This window comes from Wyeomyia smithii, chromosome 3, assembly GCF_029784165.1.
Source record: "Wyeomyia smithii strain HCP4-BCI-WySm-NY-G18 chromosome 3, ASM2978416v1, whole genome shotgun sequence".
Taxonomy (NCBI): domain Eukaryota; kingdom Metazoa; phylum Arthropoda; class Insecta; order Diptera; family Culicidae; genus Wyeomyia; species Wyeomyia smithii.
In genome coordinates this window covers 112,793,253-112,818,391 of record NC_073696.1, presented here as the reverse complement: position 1 = coordinate 112,818,391, position 25,139 = coordinate 112,793,253, and the positions used below count along the sequence as shown (strand labels likewise).

Genomic DNA, 25,139 nt, shown 5'->3' with positions numbered 1-25,139 from the left:
TATTTCTTCGTATATGAGGCAATATTGAGTTACATATTGACATCAGAGTCTTTAAATAGTTTTGGGTCAACATTGAAGACATTATATACGATTTACATGTTCATACGATGTGAGGCGTTCAACAGTACTAGATAAAATTCGTTGACATGCAGCATCGTAAAACGACTCTGAGGATAGGGAACAAGAGCAGTGATCGGAACGTTGGGGGTTCGAGGCTTGAACCCAGCCTTGTAAAATATGATAAAGAAAAATGCCGCATCCAACCTCAATAATTAATACATACCAAAGAATGCACTAAGTTTATTGTACGCGTACTTCTCATTAAAAAAATATAAATGAAATTGTTGCTACTCAATTTTATGTTTTTTTATTATTTGGAAAATTTAGGTTGTATATATAGACTGTTCCGAAAATTATAAATACATCTTCTTTCTTGAATAAAACAAAAAATACAGTATTTTTCTGGTCATTTTATTCTGAAATATAGATAATAAGTGTTTTCTTTCCAGTTTCAATTCAAGTTGGGATTATTTTTCGTAGGATACGCGAGTTCTCTAACTTTTCTCTTAACACTACTCATAAGCTTTTGCACAGTATATTCTCCGACCATTTTTACCACTTAAAGACAATCTTTTTTAAATTTTTCAACATTGTCCGCTGGTTTGACATATTTCCTCAGCTTTGCCTTGGTCAAAGCCCAAAAAGTTTCAATAGGGCGAATTTCAGGGCAGTTTGGAGGATTCATCTCCTTTGGGACACATGTGGCATTATTTGTTTTATACCACCCTAGTGCATCCTTAGAGTAATGGCAGGAAGCAAGATCGGGCCAAAAGATTGGAGGATTGTTATGCTGCTTAACCATGGGTAACAACCTTTTCTGCAAACACTCTTTCACGTAAATTTTACCATTCATTGTGTCATTCGTAATGAATGGACGAGATATTTTCCCACATCCACAAATGGCCTGCCAAACCATTACCTTCTTGCCAAATTTTTCAGTGTAAATGGCTTTCACTGGTCCAGGGACATCCTTTCCCTTCAGTGATGTATAAAATTGCGGTCCTGGCAGAGTCTTATAGTCCAGTTTTATGTAGGTTTCGTCATCCATGATAACACACCCCATTTTTTTGGTCAGAAGTTTGTCATAAAGCTTCCGAGCTCTCGGTTTCACAGATTCGACGGGTCTGCAGACCCATTCTTCCCTTGGCACGCATAACGTTACTCGCCGAGGTTCCAAGCTTTCTCGCCACATCTCGTACTGATACTGAAGGATGCCGCTTGTAGTATTCCTTAACCTTTTTGTCCATTGTGGGATCAACAGGCCCGGGTTTTCTACCACGTCTTGGGGCATCAGTAAATGTGCACTCTTAACAATACTTCCGCAATGCGGTTCGAACTGCTCCGACACTTATATTCTCTGGCTAATTTTCTTATAGAAAGACCACTCACGGTGCCCCATTTGTGCCCAATTCGCTTTCTTTGCTCGGGAGAAAGGCCACGCATTTTCAAAATTTCGCACTAAATGTTTGAAAAAATGACAGCATATGTTTCTTTTGGATGTAAACAACAGGACGCAGCCAACGTTTGGTTGAATACTGCACTTTATTTGAAATGACAATTGATCGTAAGTGTATTTATAATTATCGGAACGGTCTATAATGCAAAATTTATTCGCAGTACAGATTCCACACTGCTGCGTTTAAGTTCGTAAAGCATCGTAGTAGAATCAAAACACGGGTGAAACGGAATTGTATGTATGCTTGAATTATGGCAATAGAAAATTGTACTAAGTAGCAAATAGAGTTGTTCATACCTCAGATTTTATGCAAAAGGTAATTGTTATAAAATTGTAAAAAATGGAATAAAAAGTTGTATATCTTTAACTGCGCGAACCATTTTGGTACGTATATTGCCTCCACTTTGGTACTTATAAGCTCATATAGAACGTTATATACAACTTTATTAGATTGCACAAGGGTTCTTATATCTCAACAACAACTGAAATATACGGACCAAATTGTTGGCTAGGTATTTGACCATTAGACAAAGAGTGTACTACAGGCTTAACTGCTGGCAAAACCCTTCTTTATTTGCGCGATTTTGACTCAGTATTGACCTGGTGCGCTGCCCGAAACGCACCATAAAATTTGTTTGTTTCAACCCACCACCGAACGTGCTTGGTTCGTAAACAATTATATGGCATCTCTTCCTTTTTTTCTGTCTGGACTCCTCACTGCGACCAGAATCGTAGATTTATTGTGAGATATGCCCGGGTGTCTGCTGTATCCCGCACTTCTATTATAAGTAATACCGCTATTGAGAAGTGGCATGCTTATTATTATTGTTTATCCGTGCTCGTGTGTAATGTGATACTCTTACTTTTACACGCTTAAGGCTCAGATACACACACGGCGTAATTACGCTTTCTCCATACAAAATAGAAGGCTAACTGGGCCTTTACCCTAAAAACAATGTTGTTGAATCACAGTTTGTACTATTCGGTGGATTTTGACCAAACTAAAGCTTAATAGGCTGATATACAACAAAATTGTTTGTTGGGTACTGTTCAACTATACCGATGCTCGTTCCTCTTGCCAAATATCACCAATTATAATTTTCTGGAGAAGTTTCGTCGTGCGTCTTTCTGGTCAGTTTTATTAATAAAAGGGACTTATGTTTTTGAGGTCACGTAAAGGTGTTATGAATTTCAGCGTAAAGGAAGGGTAAGTAATGGGGACCCTGAGAACGCTATAATGCAATGTACGTAATAAATTACCCACCCCTTTGACAACTCTGCTTACGTCTGTTTGAACAGAGTGAACCACCTCCCTGACACCGTAATCTCATTACCTATAGTTTGACAGTACCCCCATTATGACGAACCCCTCGATGCCGAGCCCCAAACAACAATGGCCGCAAAGGGAAGACATCTGACGTGCTCTTCACTCCCGTTCAGTTTTGCCTAATCCATCGATGTCGCTGTTTATAGCAGTGTAAAGCACAGCAGTGTAACTTGCCGTTTCATTCCCGCGAATACAAAAGTACAGGCTACGAACGTGTCAGGGAGGTGGAGTGAAAAGATAGAGTGGCGCACATTTATGTTGCCACCCGTTAGAAAATTTTGACAGATGGTATTATATGCATGTATCAACTAAATCGGGTGTTTGTGTAATCGACATATTGATCAGTCAATTTCGTCAAACCACGTATGTTGACTATATTTGTCACCTGATTTCTTGGATAATTAAATCAGTTCTCGTAAGATGTGAATTTAGTCTGTTATAAGATCGCTTTATTATATAAAGTAAAATCGGATGATATTTTTTATGTTGATTAGTAAGCAAACGAAATATAATTTCGTAGTGTTTTTCAAAATGGTTCCGGGAGTAGAAGCAGCATAAGATTTTTCGTCGGATAATTCTATATATTTCAGGTAAGTAAAAACACATTCTTGAGTATTTTACAATTACTCACAGTTGCATGAATCGTTTATGTGACTTCTTTAATCATTAACAGATGATAGCAACTGTTTTTAACTTTCAGACAAATTCCCTGTTGCACTTCTACATTTCGTAAAAGAATTATTTTGTCTTTCATCTCAGGTAAGAAAATTTATTATATAATGATAATGAGTAAGATTGTGATCTATTAATCCAAAAACAAGAACAATCTGAATTTTGGGAAACCTTTGATGATTCTTCAACCGAATAAAATGTTTTGTTTTGTTCAGATGCTTGGAACAGGAACCGTTTATCGACAGGGCACTGGAAGGTTACCTGGATCGGAGCCGATTCAAAGCCCTCATTCAACTCCCCGGCTGTACGAGCAACATCTAAAGCTTAACCGGCTGGTTCAATAACTTTAATAGGAGGATTACGCTGTCCAGAGGTGCCACTGAAGGTATGGATCGGCTGCGATGTAAGTTAAAACATAAGTTCAAAGTAAACCTTAACTTTAAACTTTATACATGGATTAATCAACCTATTTAGTATGCTTGAATAAAAATAATCTCTTTACTAATCTGCAGACAGTAAAGTTCTTTTTTACACGATTCTACGTACCGTGCAAAAAAAATCGTGTAAAAAACCGCGTTATTTGGAAAAACGTCTTAAAAAAACCGCGTTATTTGGAAAAACGTCGTAAAAAAAATCTTGTAAAACAAAAACCGTGTAAAAATGAAACTGTGTAAAATACAGCCTATTATAGTTTGTTACTGTTACTGCTACTTACTGTAACAATTTTACGCGAAGACGAAAAATCGTGCAAAAACAAACCGTGTAAAAAAGATCGCGTTATTTGGGAAAACGAGGTAAAAAAAATCGTGTTATTTGGAAAATCGTCGTAAAAAAGAATCGTGTAAAATGAAACCGTGTAAAAAAAGTCTTTACTGTATTTAATCTTATTCAATTGGATTTAGAATATGATCCACCGATTTCTCAACCTATTTCGCATGGTTCAGGCAATTTCATCATCAGACTAATCTCCCTGTTTCGTCTGGTTTCGTATTTAGGCTCGAACGAAATCACTCAAAATCACTCGATTCGGTTGGTTTTCGTAGACCGATTTCGTATACTGATCAATCGGTAAACCCCTCTGTTAAACTCCCATAAGAGTTGTTGCAACAATCAGTTGATTCGTCGGAATCGAAATCGGGCAATTGTGCCCACGAGAATGTACTAAATATGGGGAAAAATTGGAGGGTCTTTTTATCGGGCAGTTCTTTAGAAATTCTAAAACTGACGTAAGCAGAAAGGTTCGCATATCACGAACAAGCATTATAGACCTATTTACGTACGAATGTGTTAGTGCCACTCATTGAGGAAAATATTTACTAATCACTGTTTTGTTCGCAATGCTACGTTTTTAGCAGCTGGACAAATAATTAGTTGAACACTTGTTATAAGTTCTAAACTCGTTTCTGAATAAATTTTTCATTCGTGATCATGAATCGGAAGAAGCTGCTAAACATAATCGACCAAAACTGGTAAAAAGTGATAAAAAATCGAAGCAACGAGATGCGATGATTTACAGTTTGGAGGAAACAAAAGCAACTCTACACGGGTTTACACGTTCACTAGTGTGCGTAGGTGAAAAGTCACTTATCTCTATAGCGACCGTCCATATGGTGGGTAAAAAGCTGGATAAGTAGCAATGAAATAGACAATACAGCTGTTCCTCAACATCTCATTTTAGTTTATTATCATCTTCACACCCCCTGCACAATTTTATAGCACCTTGGCATTATAGCAAACTTTGTTTCGGTCAAAAAAACAGACCCCATTTTTCGGCCATTATACGTTGAACGTCAAACTGTCAAAATCAATTTTTCACGTAGCTCCAGGCAGCAGAAAATTTTTAAGTGCAAAGAAATTGGTGTTCAAATTTTACTAATTTTTGCCTTTCAATTACCAAATCAAATAAAAACTAAGTGTTTGAAATGGGCCGTTCTCGTTCCCGTAGCCGAACACCGAAAAAACACAAGAGCAAGCACCGGAAACGAAGCAAATCCCGATCGTCGTCCCACAGCAAACATGAGTCGCATCGCAGTCACGATAAATACAAGGAACACAGCTCCAAATCAAGGTAAAAATATGCATTTTTTGTCTGCTTGGAAGCTGCTTACTTTAAATATTCTAACCAATTGTTATATTTATTTGTCCAAACAAGAAAAAAAAAGTTCTATGCTAAATGTTCATATTTTTCGACCGATCACAATCGCACTTGCCGAAAAATTGTGTATGATTTAGTATTATATAGATTTTGAATATGAATGTGAGAAGGATAAAGCGGGGAATGGCGTATTTCGCCGAACGAATGTCCCATTTTTGCAGGAGCAGACAATGGCCCCCTCAGCAGGAAGTGCTCTGAAGAAACGAAGAAACTGCGTCTTACTGTGGCCGAAAACGAGAGTAGGTAGCCTTGAAACCACTTCATTTTTTCAACATAGATTATTTGAGGTTAAGAGAGTGGCAACATAAAAATGAAAAGATGACGACGTTAACGGTGAAACAGGGTAAAGCGGCAATCATAACAAATCGATTGATTAATCTTCGGTTAACGTTTCACTACTCTTTTGTTATAATTATTTCGCAACTTAATACTTTAAATTATCTGCCAAGACCTAACAGAACGTTTGTTTTGGGGTCTTTTTTGTGGAGTCTTCAAAGTAATTCAATGTTTCATTTTTTCTCCTGTTTACAAATCTCACTTTTGGGGGATTTGCAACTATTGTAGGAAGCGCTCATTATCCCAATCGTCCGATAGCAGCAGCGAAGAACGTCGGCACCATCGAAAGAAGAGCTCCAAAAGTCGCAAGCTGACGGAAGTAGAGCGATTGGCTGAAATGGAGAGACAACGGCGGCAAAAGGAGGCCGAACAAAAGGTTAGTAAGCCAATGAAGGCTGTTGGCATTTGGTGTTTAATCGCAATATCTATTTTCAGATGATTGAGGAAGAGGCCGCCAAACGCATTGAATTGCTAGTTAAAAAGCGGGTTGAGGAAGAGCTGGAAAAACGTAAGGACGAAATCGAGACAGAAGTTCAGCGGCGTGTCGAAGCCGCCAAGAAGCAGATGGAACAGGAAATGATGCTGGAACTAGAAAAACGGCGAGAGCAAGCTAGAGAAGAAGAACGCCGCAGAGAGGTAAGAACTTGCTCTGGGAGTCGCTTGTGCCTGTTTGTCTAGGCTGCCAGTGCTACCCATCTTATTTTCGGAAGTCAATTCCTGCTAGTTTTGGACTGGTAGAATTGCACCCACAGATTTTTCCAGTTTCTCTGGCATTTTTCCGACTGAACCGGCTTGCATGGAAGGTCGTGATAATGCTGCATTTTTTCAGCTAGTTCATGGACTGGTTTTACCTTCTACAATTGCTCACAAATGAACTATGAATCGTTGCATATGTGCTGGCCCATTAGTCGTTTGTTACTTGTAAACTTTCAACTCGCCAAACTTCTTGTGCTGGTACTTACTCTTTTCCTGTTAACTAATCAGCTATTCAAATTAAAATATTCGATGCCATAACTATTCTAAAATACAGCATAACATTCAAACTTTTACCTTTTATGCCACAATGGAATTCTTTAGTTGTTAGAAAAAATTCAATAATTTGGTCAATGATTTTCTATCATATCATAACATCCTAGTTTAGAATTTACGTTATATAATACTAAACATGGTGAGTGCACACGTGAGTTGTGACGGATTGAAGTTCTGTTGCATACTTGATGATGTCTTAAATGTCTTATTTTATTTTAAGCAACATTATTTTCGGTTAGTTTTATGAAATATTTTTCAAATCTTGGAAACTTTAATCGATCCTTGCAGGAATATTTCTTTATCAATATATTTTTTAAACTGCAATGGGTTTTCAAGCGTAACGATTAATAGTTCATTACTGTTGAATTGTTAAATTATTGCTAAATAGTGCAAAAAAATTAAAAACTTGTTCATTTCAATGTTGGGGTATCAGCCATGACAGGCACATGAATCTAACAATCTGTATTGTGCATTCTACTATTCAAATAATACGTGATCATAATATAGCCGAGTCAACATCAAATTGTTTGACCACATCGCCATTAGTTTAGAGCGTATGTGAATCTGCGCTCGTGGTCACCGATATCTGTCGGCCTTCTCTTTTTCCCATAGCAAACACTTTTCAGGTATTTCCCTCCTAACTGTATTTTTTCAATGTTAACGAAGCAATGAAGTGTAAGAGATAAACGATTGAAGCGTAAACGCGTCTCACACGCACACAAAATTGCATCCAAGCCTCGAACAAAATCGATGCTGAAGACCCACAGAAGGATGACCAACGCACGCGTAACGCCACGAATGGAACCTCCGGACCGACATGTACTCAGGAAGCACTGCAATGGAACTTAACGGAGCAAACCTTCCAGGCGGGAGCAGTGTGTGTGCGTGGAGAAGTTTTTTTCGGCTGTGTAAATATTGTTCACTAAAATTAGTTAAATTCATACTTTCTAACTTGTTAAAAGTAGTGTTTTGATATCCAACGCATATTTCGAACGCAATGACATTCCTTCTTGTAAGCTGTGCTTATGGATACTTTGCTAAAATTCTGGCAAGCTCGGTATTGAACGCGATTGAGGTCAAAACCTTTCTCTGCCGATCGTCGCCAGCCCTGTGTCAACACTTATTTCTATTGAACATATGTTTGCTACTACACAGTGAAAATCTCATGATTACCAGCTCAGTTTTTGTGATAATTAAAAAAACACAAGAGAGACTATTCTGTTCTACCGCCACTTCTACAACCGCAGACGCACTCCAAACCTTGTACGACCGTAAGATTGAAATTGAATATTTAATTGGAACGATTTAATGGTTCCACCCAAAACCATCAACAGTCGTCATCGGCAGAATGCGTCTGCTGCTAGTATCTCAACGCCAGTACTGATAAAACTGTTTTTTCTCTCATAGGAGGAAGAGCTTAAAAAACGACAGGAGCTCGAAAATATTATCGCGGAAAACAATCGGAAAATCGAGGAAGCCCAGAGGAAATTGGTAAGTCGCAGTGCATTTGTTTTTTATACTTGTTGCAATAAAGGACTTGACTTACTTGATCTCTTTTCTTTAACGTTTAATTGTTACCATGAAACACCATTCCATCAAGTCAAGAACTATTATTGTTTATTGCTGAAAAACACTTCTAATAGCTTCATTTTCTCGTTACAGGCTGAAGACCGATTGGCGATAATAGAAGAGCAAAGAAAAATGGACGAAGAGCGCCAAAAGATGCGCAAAGAGCAAGAAAAACGCGTCAAAGAGGAACAGAAAATGATACTGGGCAAGAACAATTCTCGTCCCAAGTTATCCTTCTCTTTGAAACCGTGAAACCTCGACATGTACAGTACAGTAGTGTGGGTTTGTGTGCGTGTGGGGGTGCAGCGAAACAAACAATTACACGTTGTTGTGTGCTCTAACAGTGTACAGTGATTAGCGTATCATCCCACGAACACACGGACCATTTCACGGGCGCGAGAGTTGACTTATTTCAACGCTGTGTCGATTAGTATACACTAGTCCTAAGGTTCACTTCTAGCTAGTACCTACTCCAGTAATGAATGATCACGTTTGTAAATCACGCATCGTGATGGTCAGGAAATCAACCGCTGTAAACGGCTGGCTGATTCCATGTTCTTCCTCGCCTGCTAGGAATGTCCTATGTTCTTGATTTTAACAATTCTAGTTGTGATAACGCTATTGTTAAAGATGTTACCATATATTCTATGCGAACTGAAACTCTCTAAAAGACTGTAGGCATGGCTTATCTTTAACGGTAGCGCGTCGCATTTACAAATGTACAGATCGATTTCTAGGTATCTTTTTTTTGTTAGGCGATTCGAATCGAGTCGTCATGTGTAAAAAAATTATATTCTGAAAAAGCCATTTTCGGTTGTGTCGGTATTAAATAAAAAACTAAAGTTTCACGTATAAACAAATAACCGTTTCCGTATTGAGATAACAGTTTATTGTTATGGAAAGCACAATCTTCACATAAAAGAAACTGTTTGGAACAAGTAAATTGCCTAGATTGGCCGTCGTTTTTGGTTTATTTACTTTCTAACTACAATTAAAATGTTTAGTTCACAACATTGACAAACAGTAGGTCAACGATAGTGTAATTTTTTGGCTTGGATTGGTTGTCGATCTTATCTCATACTTTATCGACAAGCGAATACGAAACCTACCAGATCCAGTCAAATATTATTCTGTACCATTAAATAACGATTAGTTCCAGCCTGTGCTCGTTCGAAAAGAAAGCAATATCGTGCAATAAGCCACAAGCTTCGACACCGTGCGGAAAATGTTGCATCATTAATTGTAACTCCGTCTATGATGGTTAAGTTCCGTACATACAGATAGAGCCGAGAACATCAGCAGTGAAATAACTCAGCAAACATCCAATAAAAAACAAACAACAGTAAAAGTAAAAGTTTTCCAATTTTGCAAACTTTGAATAAATACAGTTTGTAATTACTCCCAAGAAACTGACAAAAAAGCTTTTTTTTTACTCGATGTTATTAATAGAAAAGAAATTCTCTTCCTCCATGGATTCGTTTGTAGAACGCGCTTGTTGCCAGACGCCCGAAGCAAGGAAGCCGGTAAGTCACATGGAAAGCATCAGCCACAAGCAAGTCGAGGGCTAAATTGGCTTATGATATAGTGTCATTGCTTTTTCGCATGACAAACTTTAAGTTTCACCAGTTTTGCGGATCCCTATCCTGACGAAACCAGTTGAGAACAAACAAGCACCATTTCGTGACTAACCTTGCTGCACAAGAAGTTCCACGCGCGTGATTTGCAATTATTAGCCAACATTCTTTTATCCGATTCTCAACATTTTAAATATTTTTATTCCAGGTAAAGTTTCAATTTTTATCTGCTGTTGTTTAAGACTTACCTTGAATGTTTTTAAAATAATTTGTAAGATATATTAAATGAGATCAAATCTGGTAAAAAGAGACGAAACATTACACAGTACAAATTTATTTTCCTTCACTAGTGATACTAATCGAAACATAAAAAGCAACAGCGTGTTGTGTAACATGTAAATTATCTTGGTAACTAGAATTTTCACTACTGGAAATCCGAACAATTTCAGTGCGGCGTTTCGGACGCAGTGCTGGTAGCACTCGAACGCTTCGATGCTGGTGGTGTAGAACCCATGGCGGCTGCCGTTCTGCCGGTACGGCTTCGGTTCAAAGAACACATTGGTGGACCCGTAGGTGCCAGTGGACTGCGGCATCTGATTTTTGGTCCCAGTGACTTTCCCTCCAGTATCATGCCATATCCGTACGGGGCTAGCCGTGGAATCTCAACGCAAAAGATACACTCGAACAAACCGGTACCGGCACGTTTGTCGTTGGTGTTATCGATCACAACTGTAGTCAGGGAAAAAAAATTCTAAAATTCGAATAACAAAATGACCACAACACTTACCCTTCACAAGATCTTCCAAAACCGCTGGACAAATAATTTCCGTAACCTCTGTAGATGAAGACAAATCCGGACTAGAGTTGATCTCTATCAGCATAGTTCGAAAGTTTTCCGTCACCATAAAGTCAGCTCCGTACAGTTCAAACATATTTCTTTCCATCTTCATACCATCTAAACTAGCGGACACAATCGATAAGATATTCTTCTTCATGTCCGGATAGATCTTACGCTCCCAGTAGTAACCCTTGTCTAGTGATTGGAGATATTGCTCAAACTGCTTGCTGGACCACATGTTGCAGGCGGGCAGAGGGCAGTCTGGTTTGCGTGTTACTCCAGCGTAGTACTTCTGAATCGAATAGTTCGTCAAATGGATAACTTCGTTGAAGTCGTCCAAGTTAAACTCACGTGAGCTGAACCTCAGATAGCAGTCCCGGTACATCCAAACTTTGAGTTGATTGCCCGTAAAGGTAATCAGGAAATACTGCCGGATGTCGAATTTAGTGTTATGAATCAGGAGTGGTTTTTCTGCGGAAAGAGATTGAGGGTTTGTTAGGTTACTTTAACAAGAACATTTTCACGTTGAGAGGGGCAGATTTTACATGCTAATTGCTTTATAACAACTGCTATAATACGGAATATGATTAAAAATGTGTCGTTGGATAACTAGATATTCAAGTTTTTTTTTATTAGATGATAATTATCGCCTTCTTTTTTTTACTGCGTGGTAAGTTCGATTAGATTATTCCTCTAAGTGACCGGTTCAAATGGTTCGGGCATCAAATGGTGAGTTGACAACCTGGAAGGAACGTCAAACATAGCTTCGGTCCTCACTAGACTGCCGGTTGAAACATGGATGCAACTGGTTGGTGTTGCCTGGACAATGTTGTCATCCGACAATAGCTAAGTGAGAAGGTGCGACGCGATCGTTGGCGCGGTAACCATATCTCGGCGGTAGAGGAAATGCTTCGCCAACCCGAGCGTCTGTTCACCAAGATGGTGCGGCTCAAAACAGCGTCTGAACTCCATGTTAGGAGCGGCTGATCAACGTCCTGGTGGCAGCGTGGGACTCTATACAGAGCTGACACGATGGTCCCCCGGCGAGACAGGGGGTTAGGGAAGGCCCAACGAGCCGCCCGGAAAACATCATGTTACAAACAACGTAAGAGATAATACGGATCGGAACAATCGGCATGGATCGAGGCAACGAAATAAGGACTACGATTGGAAACTTGAGACATGGAACTGCAAATCGCTCTGCTTTCCAGGATGCGACAGGATAATCTACGACGAGCTACATCCACGCAACTTCGAAAACGTAGCGCTGCAGGAACTTTGTTGGACAGGACAGAAGGTATGGAAAAGCGGGTACCGGGCGGCTACTTTCTAACAGAGTTGTGGCACCACCAGCGAGCTGGGAACCGGCGTCATAGTACTAGGCAAGATGCGCCAACGCGTGATGGGGTGGAAGCCGATCAACGCAAGGATGTGCAAGTTGAAGACAAAGGGCCGGTTCTTCCACTACAGCATCATCAACGTGCACTGCCCACATGAAGAAAGACCCAACGACGAGAGAGAAGCGTTCTACGCGCAGCTGGAGCAGGTCTACGATAGATGCCCGCGACGGGATGTGAAAATCGTCATTGGGGACATGAATGCTAAGGTAGGACGGGAGGCTATGTACAGACCGGTAATCGGACCAGATAGCCTGTATGCCGTGTATTATGATAACGGCCAACGGTGCGTAAACTTTGCGGCCTCCCGTAGTATGGCAGTCCGAAGTACCTTCTTCCCCCGCAAAAGGTATCCACAAATCCACCTGGAGATCACCCGACCAACAGACAGAGAACCAAATCGACCACATCAGATATCAATAAATAAAACATGTAATCTGAGATTTGCTCTGCAACATACGCCAAAACACTCATTTATTTATTTAACATATTTCTCGGACGATTCATTTTTGCAACTTTGATTCCTCAGGCATTAATAGATACCCAAAAATGTAGCAAACGTAAACTGTTTGAAATTATACTTAACAATTGTCAGATGTTTAACGGTTTCAACGACTAGACAACTTCTCTCCTCAAGATTTAACCAAGCAAAAAAAAATCGTTTGTAATGAGTCCTTCTCTTTCCGGGGTTAAGAAGAAGTACTGAAGAATCTTCAACATTTCTGAATATTCGGCATCATTTAGAAAAATCAGGACAAATGCTAAAATATGAAAAATAAATCAGGACGCTCCAAACGGGTCTCAAAAACAGGACATGTCCTGCTAAATCAGGACGGATGGTATCCCTAATCAACGTGCGCACCTACTGTAGTGTTAATATAGAATCGAACCACTCAAGGTCTTTCGAATTTGATATAAATGCACATATTAGTTGGGAATAGAGAAAAAATGATTATGCCATTTTTGTTTGATTGAACTTGTTGACCCCTCGGTCACCAAGGGGTGAAATTGTTTCTAGAAAAGTGGAAAATTTAACAATTCTTGATGTTTTATTTGAGCTATATCTCTGAAATCCGTTACGGAACCTACAACAAGTAGCACTTTTCTGTAAAAAGGAATGATAGGGCTTCCATTTGGAGCAATCAGAATTTTGGCCGCCACCTTGAATTTGGCCGCCATCTTGAATTTGGCCGCAATCTTGGAATATATCAGAAAAATGCAATTTTGACCATGTTCGCAACTTCCGATTTTCGATCTGATACCAGCATTGGAAAGCTGAGAAAAAAGATTAGATGAGCATCAGTATTAACCTACCAATTGAACGAATTTTCCGAACGAAGTTTCAAAATATCCAATGCATTCCGTGCAATCAACGTAGTAGCCATATGCTTAGATCAAGTAGCTGTGTGCATGCGCTCAAAACTACCGACGGTGTATAACACCCGCCGAAGTCGAACACCGCGACCAAAAATTGAGTAATTGCGGGACGCCGAGGCTGCACAGGAATACGCGCAGCAGCTGGAGGCAGCGCTACCTACGAAAGAGCAGCTTGGCGCAGCTACACTTGAAGATGGCTGGAGGAGCATCCGATCCGCCATAGGTAGCACTGCTGTAGCGATGAAATGACTGGTTTGACGGCAAACGGTTAGCCGAGGAGAAGAATGCAGCACGGGCGAGAATGATGCAACACCGAACGAGAACGAACGTGGAACGATACCGACAGGCACGGAACAGCCAAAACTCAGTCATCCGAAGGAAGAAGAGCCAGCAAGAGGACCGGGATCGCGTAGCAATGGAACAGCTGTCCCAAGCTAATGACACTCGGAAGTTCTACGAGAAGCTGAACAGCTCCCGCAAAGGCTTCGTGTCGCAAGCCGATATGTGCACGAGCTTGGATGGCAACCTCCTTACAGACAAGTATGAGGAGATCGAAAGGTGGAAGCAGCACTTCGACGAGCATCTAAACGGCGATGCAGTAGAGCGCGAGGACGGTATGGCAACTGATCTTGGTGCACGAGCAGAAGACATCAGGATTCCAGCCCCCAATCTCCTGGAGATGGAGGAGGAGATTGGCCGGCTGAAAAACAATAAAGCTGCTTGAGTGGACCAATTACCCAGCGAGCTATTGAAATACGGTGAAGAAACACTGGCTAGAGCCGTGCACTGGGACATTGTCAAGGTTTAGGAGGAAGAACGAGTACCGGAGGAGTGTATGGAGAGTATTGTGTGTCCCATCTACAAAAAGGACGACAAACACGGCGTACGACACAATCGATCGGCACCAGCTATGCCAAATTATGCAGGGCTACGGATTTCCGGGCAAACTGACGCGGTTGGTCAAAGCGACGATGGATCGAGTGATGTGTGTAGTTCGAGTTTCAAGGGCACTCTCGAGCCCCTTCGAAACCCGAAGAGGTCTAAGGCAAGGTGATGGTCTCTCGTGCCTACTGTTTAACATTGCCCTGGAAGGTGTCATTAGAAGAGCGGGGATTAACACGAGCGGCACGATATTCCAAAAGTCGGTTAAACTGTTTGGTTTCGCCGACGATATCGACATTGTGGTTTGGACCTTTGTGAAGATGGCGGATACGTCTGTACATCGGACTAAAGGCTGAAGCCAAACGGATTGGACTGGTTATCAATGCATCGAAGACGAAGTACATGGGTTCACGAGAAGACAGTGCTAACCTCCCACCTCGAGTTCAAGTTGGTGGTGATGAAATCGAGGTGGGTGTATCTGGGCTCACTGGTAACTGCCGACAACAATACCAGCAGCGAAATTCAACGGCGCATTATGGCAGGAAATCGTGCATACTTTGGTCTCCAGAGAACGCTCCGATCGAGTAGAATTCGTCGCTGCACCAAGTTAACCATCTACAAGACGCTGATCAGACCGGTAGTCCTCTAAGGGCATGAGACATGGACTACGCTTGTGGAGGACCAACGCGCCCTTGCGGTCTTCGAGCGGAAAGTGTTGCATACCATCTTCGGTGGACTGCAGATAGAAGACGGAGTGTGCAGAAGGCGAATAAACCACGAACTGCAGGAGCTGCTTGGGGAGCCATCTATCGTCCACACCGCTAAGATAGGCAGGTTGCGGTGTTTTGGGTATGTTGTAAGGATGTTGGACGACTGCCCGGTAAAGATGGTTCTTGAAACTAATCCGTCAGGGACGAGACGGAGAGTTGCACAGCGGGCAAGGTGGACCGATCAGGTGGAAGACGTCCTGCGGACCCTACGCAGACTGCAGAGCTGGCGAACTGCAGCCATGGACCGAGTGGAATGGAGACGACTCTTACGTACAGCAAAGGCCACACCGCGGCTAGTGACTGTTTGGTAAGGTAAGGCAAGACCGTTTACATCCTACGTAAACAGAAAAATAGTAATCTCCTCCCCTTCTTTCATATGCACTAGCGTGGAAATTCGTGTATCCTCACCCCTTCAATTGTCTACGTGGAACGACCCTTAGTGTAGACATCAAAAAGGTAAACGATACAATTTTGAGCAAAAACTGCTACTATGCAGTAAACCGCCTTGAGTTCCCTTACAGGGAATCCACAGAGAGAGAATTAGTTTTTGACATATTCTCATCCACCCGTATAGGTGTATATTGCAATCTTAGCAAGAGTATAGAAATCAGAAATTCCAGGAGACTCATCTAAACATACATATATGCAGATCTGCCAGTCTAATCCATATAGACTTAAAAACTACTGAACCGATCGGCGCGAAAACTCATATGTAGAGTTTTTGGGGCCGGGAAAAGTAATGAGGATAGTACGACACCCCTTTCTGTTCTGGAAGGTACACTGAAAAAACTGCGCACGCTCCATCCAAGTGTTTCATCAATTGAATATGAAAATGAGTCTGCATTGTTATTTGTAGAATTAGATATAGATGTGTGATTATCATGTGCGAAACACTTTCAGATGATTTGTTTTGTTTTTATATGTCAAATGAATTGCCGTTTGTACTGAAAAGTAGAAAAATGGCGACAGATGTAAAGTCAGCGAGTGTCATACGGCTTAGAAGTTCGACGATTTTCCGGACTACATCTGTAAATTTTTGCAAGGTAAGTGATTTATGTCACGTAAAAGAATCGAATTCTAATCTTATTTTGTCCTTCCAGCACAAAATCATAGAGATTCTGATGAAAACATCTTCACGCTAGAGGCAAGTATTTGTTAACTAAAACATCATTTATATTAATTAAATTAATTTAATTCTTTGTTACAGGCTCCTTCAACAAAAAAGGATAATTGATATTTTGTGATGAATTTTTATAGTAAAATTCTAATTTTATAAATAAAACAAAAGTTGCATTATATGCAATCATTTCCATGTAAAATTGTTTTCATTTTAATATCGAATAAAAATCATTCGAAGCTCGGTAAACATTCTATTGAGATTCAAAATCCAAACACTTTATGTTTATATGTCATAACACGAGAATTGAAAGTGTTTTCCTTTTGAAAATGAGGTGTTGCACGATAAATAATTCTAAAGTGTTTCGCATATGAATTCTATATGTTTTGACCAATAGGGCGAATTCAAGTGCAAAACACTTTATAATGTCGTGTCGATTTCTTTAAGTGTAAGGGTCCCATACGAATGAAACACAAATTACTACACAAATAAATAGTACCAAATTTGGCATGTGAAGGATTTTGGGAGCAAGAAATGTTTCTATGATGGTTTGACACCCCTCCATACTCTCAATAGGGGAGAGGGGAGGCTTCCATACAAATGAAACATAACTTAACAATTTTTCCCGGAAAGAAGCTTAACCCGTAAAGACCCGGGACGGAACTGGTTTTTTGAAAATGCTCGTTTGGGAAATCTTGAAATTTTATTCAAGGATCGTAGTAGCTCTAAGTATCGGTAAAGGTGCCACCCCTCTGGAACCCACCCCGTTTTTGTGAGACTCAAATACCGTAATGCATCAAATTTCGAACACTTAAGCTATGATGTAACTTCTTGCACTAAAAAATCAACGAAAAATAATTTTTTTCGACGATCTCAAAGGTTTACCATGTTGATTAATTTATTTTTGTTGCAATCAAGTGGTATTTATAAAGATTCAAACAAGTTTTGTTTATTAAATTAACGAGAATTCAAACCTAGGTTTTGATTCAAATTCCGAACACTTCCATGTAATTACTAAGAGATAGATAGGCAAACCGTCCCAACACTGACTGTCACTTTTTTCAACGCCTGCTGGTTCCCTGGAAATGGCCCACAGTGAAGAGCTATACATGACAGGGTAAAGGACATTCCGAGGAACGAAATGGTATATAATAATCATACTTTTGATTACTCTAGCTATAATAATATGGTTTTCATTCTAAAGTGTTCGAAGTTTGAGACTGTTCTAAGTTTGAGTCAAAACGGTATGTCCCTGTTTTTTTTCTAATTTTTCAAACAAATTGGGCAAACACTGGGAATTTTCATACTTATCAATCAGTTACATGCTTTCCTTTTTGTGCGATCCTTCGCTCATTTTCAACTTGTATCTGCAGCATGTTCAATTTCAAAGAACGGTACAAAGCAGAGCGAATGTGGAACGAGCTGCGGCCGCTTTGTCTTTCATGTCTGTCATAAAATCGTCTGCCGGCATTCACATACCACTTTTCGTTTGCGTTCATGATCGACCGAAAAAACAGTCAATCAGTCTTCAACATTCACGAATATGCAACGGGCTGCGTGCGTTGTTTCCGCAAAAGGAGCACGGCCTCGGTATTCAAGGCCGTTCGGGAAACTTCGTACAATGTTCTGTCTGCATTACCATTCCGTTTTTCGTTTATGTTCATGATCGACCGAGTCATCAGTCGATCAGTCTAAAGCATTCTTACGTTTGAGGCGTAGCGAGAGAATTCCGAAATGATGCTTAACATTCACATTGTTGTCAAAATTACGATTTGTGGTTGGAATAAGTTTTAAATAAATATATTTTAAATAAATAGCTCGCAACGTTTGTATCCGTTGTTTTTCATAGAGTGAAAGTGGTACAGGCAAACTTCGATATAAGGTACATTTCGAATTTTAATTTGTACTTTATGTCGAATTGTACCCTATATTGAATCATAAAACATTTCCAAAAAGAGGGGTTTCAAACACTTTATTTTGTTGTCTTTTGTCTAAGTATAGTTTATTTTGGAAATAGAATCCAACTATAAGTGTGAACCAACTTGTTTTAAGTACAATTCAAATCTCATAGTTTTTTTTTTTGCTTTTTAGGAGACTTTTAGCCGCATTCAAAAAATAAGTATTCTGAGCATTGAAAGGTGAAAAATTTTCAAGCCGCTATGTTATTATTACTAGTTTTTATTTACCATTTTACATACAAATTTTTTTCGAAACTACTTCTTTTTCTTCTTCTTGTTATTTTTAAATTCTTGGTCCGATGTATAAGAACCGTGAATATCTACTTGCGGATTGAGATCTTTTTCAATTCTTTCTCCGTCCTTCTTTTCATTACACAAAAAAGTGGCCCAGAAATGCATAGTGGTTTAAATCGTGAAAAACGTGATCGTCAACTTTTTGAGTGTAAAGATGCCATTTAAATGCTGTAGTGTATTCGACGATGTTTTTTATATCTCAAGGAAAAATTTTTGATGCAAATAGATTTTTGATTAATCTGCCTAAAAGTGAGATGAAAAATTTATTTATATTATTACTTATCAAATCTTTGAATGAAATCTTTAGCAAAGTTGGCCTACTATGTTCTAAACATTTTTTCATATTTGAGAAATACATTATTCTGCCGAACATAATTTTAGCATATTTTCAACTTTTTCCTAGGTTTCATGACGTTTTTGATAAAATTGCTCTTTTTTAAATCAAAACTTGTTTCAGCTGAGAGGGTGTTCAAGTGCGGTTTATGAAAAAAAAAAAACTGGGTTTGGAATTTTTTTTGAACATTGTATTTTGAATTTCAAACAGATTGTAATACAAAATTCCAATTCTTTTGATCGTCTCGTTTTGTTACATGCTCTGCACTGCATTAGTGCAGTTGAATCTATGAAATTCAATAATCAAAATAAGTTATCGGCGTAAATTGATTAACAGCATTTAAAGAAAAATCAACCACTCGTGCTCGCAACAACACAAATAGGTAGGTATATACCGTTAAACGGGGTAACATTGATCAGTTTTTTCACTTTTTCGTGAGTACACTGGGGTCTTTTTCACGCGGGTTTTTTATGCGGTTTTTTCATACGCGACTTTTTCACGCGATTTTTTACAATAACGCGGATTATTTTTACGCGGTTTTTTGACATAACGTGGATTACACTGTGCTACAAATCAAAAAAAAAATCAAGAACTTCTGAAGTGACCTAGTGTAGGTTATAGGTCTTGTTGAGTGTAACATACTATTTATCACATATAGGTAAAATTTGAAAATAATATAAATCATCTTATTTTATTAATTATGAATCATCTTATTTATATTAAAACTATTCAGCACATATTGGTAAACTCTTTAAACATATTTATATATTTCAAAGTTTCTATTTTTCACCTTTCCAAAACAGACAAAATATAAAAAATTGGTTGGAAAATAACCGAATTAAACATAAAAATGTGAGCTAAGGTAAAAAGCAGAATTTTGACCTTAACTTACAATTTTTGGGGTTTTTTTGAAAAAAATCAAGTAAAAGCGCAAGTAACACATGACTTAAACTATAACCCACACTAAGTCACATCAAAAGTTCTTGCATTTAGAAGCCAAAAATACTAGTTTTTTAAAAAACTAGTCTAACTTAGCCAAATATCAACCGATTTTCACCAAACTACTCTCATTTGAATCGGAATTGAATATACTTTCAAAACTATAGTATATTTGAGGTATGTTTCTTAAAAAACGGCAAATTTCAAATTAAGTCGAAATACTGCGTGAAAAAATCTAAAAACTTATATTTAAACTCAAATAACTCAACATGTTTCATTGATATTAGTGAAAATCTGTATATATTTTGAAAGCTCTATTTGTCCCCTTTCTAAAACTGCCTAAATATTAAACATCGGTTGATAAATGACTGAGTTAAAAAATAAAAACCGTTTTTTGACCCTAACTTCAGATTTTGAGGGTGTTTGTGAAATTTCTAGTATGAGCGAATGTTATACTCAACAAGACCTACAACCTACACTAGGCCACTTCAGAAGTTCTAAATCGCTGTAGCACAGTGACGATTATTTTTACGCGAAATAAGTTTAGTATAAGTAAATCCAATAAAGTAAAAATCAATTGTATGGTTCATGACAATAAGATATTCTGTTTTATTAATCTAAATAATGCATATTTTCAATATATTTGCTCTTGTTATCAAAAAATAGGCAATTTCCGTTGATTCGGGAAGAAGAAACAAAAATACAATAATAATTTTACAACGATACTAGTCAGGGTCGTTGCGATTCACTTCCGTTTAAGAAACGAAAGCTTAAACATGTAGCAAAATTGTTATAAAAATGTTATTGTCATGTTCTTCAATGAATTTTCATTTTAGAAGCACTAAAAACTTATTTTGTGTGTTTCGTTACCATTTTTATATCATTTTTCAAGTTTATATTTACTTACGTGCCATTATTTTTAATCGGATCTTATTATTGAATGGAGTTTTTTAAGTAATAATATCGCACGCTAGCCTGGGGGGCTAATGCGGTCTCGATCAACTAGATTAGTTGAGAGAATTCGTTATCGATATTGTTTTTGGCACATTTTGCATGTGTAGGATAAGTACAACGATACACCGTGCCCCAGTGCTGAGTCGAGAAAATTTCCAGCTCGAAAAGATCCTCGACCTGATCGGGAATCGAACCCGATATCCCAACCGTGTGGGAGAGCTAGCCGACCGACATCGCTAACCACAGAACCTCGGAGTTTTTAAGGCTTTTTTTAAAATTACGCGGTTTTTAATACGCGGATTTTTTCAACGCGGTACAACCAACCGCGTAAAAAAGACCCCTATGTATTTATATATTTTACAACTGAAATTACAGTTTTCATATTTTTAGTACCAGTACTGGCATCCTTAGAACTTGAGAAGTTAGTTTTTAAAGCCTTTCGAAAATCTTGAACAATAAAACATTTGTTTTTCGTCGTTGTTTCTTTATTTGGGGTAACTTTGATCGGTGTCAATTTTGAATTGTTTTGAAACTTTTTTGAACTAAAAATGTTAGATATTGCTTTGATAACATGTTTAAAGACGCTTCCCGGATTGACATCACGTTCTGCTTGACTGCTCTTATTGCGGAGGATAGTCCTGTCCTTGCACCTAGCCGCGGCCTACTGCGAGTCATTTTTATGCCATATGTAATTTCACCTTTCGATGATGAAAAACGTAAACGTTGCGAAATGTGCAAGAAGTATTTTGTAAGTCAGCAATCGTTGTAAAATGTTTGTGTTCAGAAAACGTATGTTGATCATATATGCAAGGCCTTTCCAACAACGGAAGTATCAATAGGCCAGCTCTAGCCTCTTACGTTCTATGCTCTAGCCAAGACAACATCCTGGCGTAGACCAGGATGATGTCTGGTTAGAGCATAAAACTGGACTTTCTCATCTTTCATAAATTGATTAACTATAAATGTAATAAATTTCCATAAATTTTTTTCTAGTTGATTGAGAAAATTAGATAACGGATTTGGAAAACATGTCAATGAATACGAAATGGTTAATATTCGACAAGTATAAAGTGCTTTTTGGCACTTACTGAGAGTTAGAAATATAACGATCAAATTGATTTAAAAATTTAGTTATCAAAACAATAAAAAATTTCGAACAATGCAATATTGTTCAGATCTCGAATGACACAAGACTAAGATGTTTTACTCAAATTTAGCAAAAGTAATCACGAGGCAGAACTGATCAATGTTACCCCGCTGATCAATGATACCCCGTTCTACGGTACAAAATATTGATTAGAGAATATGATTTCTTTTACACCTTCACGTAAGACTGTGAGGCTAAAAACATACTGGCGCGGCCTGCGCTGCGTAGGCGGTTCGCCTTACCGTAGGTTAATGTACAGCCTTAAGTATACCTGTACATTAAACTGCGGTAGGGCGAGCCGCTTTCGCAGCGCAGGATACGCTACAACCACAGTCGAGTCACAAAAAAAATCTAAAGGCCATCCACCTCAGATGCAAGCACACAATTAGGAAATAGCAAATCCCATGTGTTGATTGCCGCGCAAGCGACCGAAAGTTATTTCATTCTTAACTACCCGCCTTCGGTGCCGTCTCCGTTGGCCCGCAACTCAGCGAAGCTGTAGAAATGGTACCAACTGCCCTATTCACTTTGTGCCTTGAACGAATACATAATGAAAGATTGAACGAAATAAACGAGCGCTGCCATAGCGAATGACCGCCACCTAGGAACTAAAAAAATGTTCAATTCCACTTTGACTGCTCTTTCTCCGGGCGATCGCTGTACTATGCCGAGTAGACAAGTTGACTGCGGAAGGCGATCGCATTCGTGTTTTAACAGTCAACTTGCGATCCTTTACAAAGCACTGATCAAATCATGTCAGGTGGATGAAATATGGTATGAAGGAGTGAATTTTGGAGTTTCCAAATTATTTCAGTACAAAATCACAAAACTACGTATTTTTATAAAAAATCAAACAACAAAACCGTTCTTAAAATTTTAAGCTCTACATTTTTGTGGTAAGGTCTTCTGAATCCATGCGCGATGAAAAATTTATTTTAGCATGCAAACATTCTGAGAAAAACCAGTTTAAATTCACCAAAGCACGTATTTTCATGAAAACCTGATTTTCTCAATCTCCCACGGTAGGTTTCAACTTAGCTCTTCAATTTTCAAGCTCTATATTTCTAGAGTAACGTCTTCTGAATCCAAAGATGCTGAAAGATTTATTCTAGCATGCACAGATTTGGAGAAAATCAAGTTTTCATAAGAACTCGTATTTTAGTGTATTCAAACTTGTTTTTCTCTGCCGTTGAAAAGCTATCAAGAATCCCGTCCAATCCCAAAAAGCACAAGAACGTTAGGCGGGGTTTGTGACAAAATTATCCACTAAAAATCACTTTTTGTCCCACAACCCCATATCCCTTCCGGCGTAACATGTCCCTGTTATCAAAGTTTATCACGCCAGAAGCTCACGCATGAATCTAACTATCTCTTCCTTTCGTATTTGGATTGCTGGTCTTTCAACAACCTTCCAAGAGAGTACAGCTTCGTGGAGGATCGAACAAACCGACGAAACACTGATCATTAGGTGGAACTGTCTCTGAAAGCTCTTTTTAGCGTCGTCCAAGAATACAAGAGGATGATCCTGGTACAACAGCCAAAATCATATTCTCCGGAAAACTTCGTTAAAACCTGGATCCGTTTTGGTTTTCTCAATAAACTCCCAGCTTCAAATTTTCCATCCAAGAATAAATTGTGGACGAACTTTTACCGTAGATTATCGCAATGGCAGGCTTAGACATTCCTAAGAAATGTAGTCCATATAGGGCATAAACGATATTTGGTTCTGCTTGGTGTTTCTGGACTGCTTGGAAAATGACGTCAGAAATGGAAAATGACGTCGGAAAATGACCTTGGGCCGAACCTCCAGCTTAATTGCGTATTTCAAAATCGGTTGATGATTAATTATAAGTATTTAAATAATGAAGATGCTGCATCGCAGCTCCGATACACAACCTGTTTTAATTATTGTTTTTGATTTTTTTCAGTTTATATTGTCCAGCACTAAAACATCAATGATAGAAGTGACAATTTTACTGACATCGCTAGGAATCTTCGCGTCACTCGACTTACCAGTGAATTGCAGAGCAGTGCTGCAGCGACAATAACACCGTCAGTAGGGGTCTCAACTTTTGAATTGGCCCTATTCATATTTAACTTATCGCAAAAGAATTGTACGCTTACAAAACAAACACTAGAAATCCCATTTCAGAACCTCTAGAGTTTGGGCCCACTTCTTTCATTTTTGTTAGTGAATGACATTGTTTAATATTTAAAAAAAAACAATGCTAATTTACGCAGACGACATGAAACTATTCATGAAAATCAGTAATTTTAGCAATGTAGAAGAATCCACCATTTTCTGAAATGGTGGAAAAGAATGAAGGCTCTAATGCACTCTTTGACCAAGCGTCAAATATTTTTAATTTTTTGACAGATAAAAATTTGGTCAAAGATAATTATTTGTCACTCTCCAATTTTTATTCGAAATTTTTTATAATCGGCGATTTTTACGCTAAACATCGATCATGGAATGATTCTCAAAGTAATTCCAATGGCAAAATTTTATTCAATGATTGTTCTTCAGGATACTATTCTATTTTGTCTCCGAATAGTCCTACATGCTTTTCTTCTGTAAGAAACCCTTCAACAATTGATTTGGTGCTAACAGATCAAAGTCATGTATGTAGTGATTTGATCACACATGCTGACTTTGATTCTGACCATCTTCCAATAACTTTTTCTTTATCACATAAATCAGTTTTAAACCCTATGAGCTCTGTTTTCAATTATAACAAGGCTAATTGGGGAAGATACAAAACTCATATTGAGATAAATTTCAATGATGAGCTTGATTTGCAAAACGAAGTGAATATTGATTCCGCTTTGGAGGCATTAAAATGTGCAATTGTTGATGCCAGGAATTATTCTGTTCCAAAGGCACAAGTGAAATTTGAGTCACCAATAATTGACGAAAATCTTCAACTTCTAATTCGTTGGAAAAATGTCCGCAG

The 25,139-nt window shown here is 38.7% G+C and overlaps 2 protein-coding genes across 3 annotated transcripts in view; one reads left to right on the top strand and one right to left on the bottom strand.

The window, feature by feature from the left end:
* The first annotated feature begins 5,308 nt into the window (after positions 1 to 5,308).
* Positions 5,309 to 10,013, top strand: LOC129730834 (UPF0430 protein CG31712). The gene is made up of 5 exons (XM_055690425.1): positions 5,309 to 5,583; positions 6,235 to 6,382; positions 6,442 to 6,642; positions 8,443 to 8,526; positions 8,698 to 10,013. The coding sequence occupies exons 1-5, from the start codon at positions 5,438 to 5,440 to the stop codon at positions 8,854 to 8,856; spliced, it is 738 nt and encodes a 245-aa protein (XP_055546400.1). The 5' UTR covers positions 5,309 to 5,437; the 3' UTR covers positions 8,857 to 10,013.
* A 512-nt stretch (positions 10,014 to 10,525) lies between these two features.
* The window catches only part of LOC129730829 (tubulin glycylase 3A-like), a 61,918-nt gene continuing 47,304 nt past the window's right edge, over positions 10,526 to 25,139 (bottom strand). The window contains exons 3-5 of one of the 2 annotated variants that reach the window (XM_055690416.1): positions 11,191 to 11,487; positions 10,966 to 11,133; positions 10,526 to 10,907 (exon numbers count right to left, since the gene is read on the bottom strand). In XM_055690416.1, coding sequence (XP_055546391.1) covers positions 10,624 to 10,907; positions 10,966 to 11,133; positions 11,191 to 11,487 — 749 coding nt within the window. In that variant the 3' untranslated portion in view covers positions 10,526 to 10,623. Of the gene's footprint in view, positions 10,908 to 10,965; positions 11,488 to 25,139 lie in introns of both variants that reach the window. The other variant, XM_055690415.1, reaches the window with a different exon arrangement.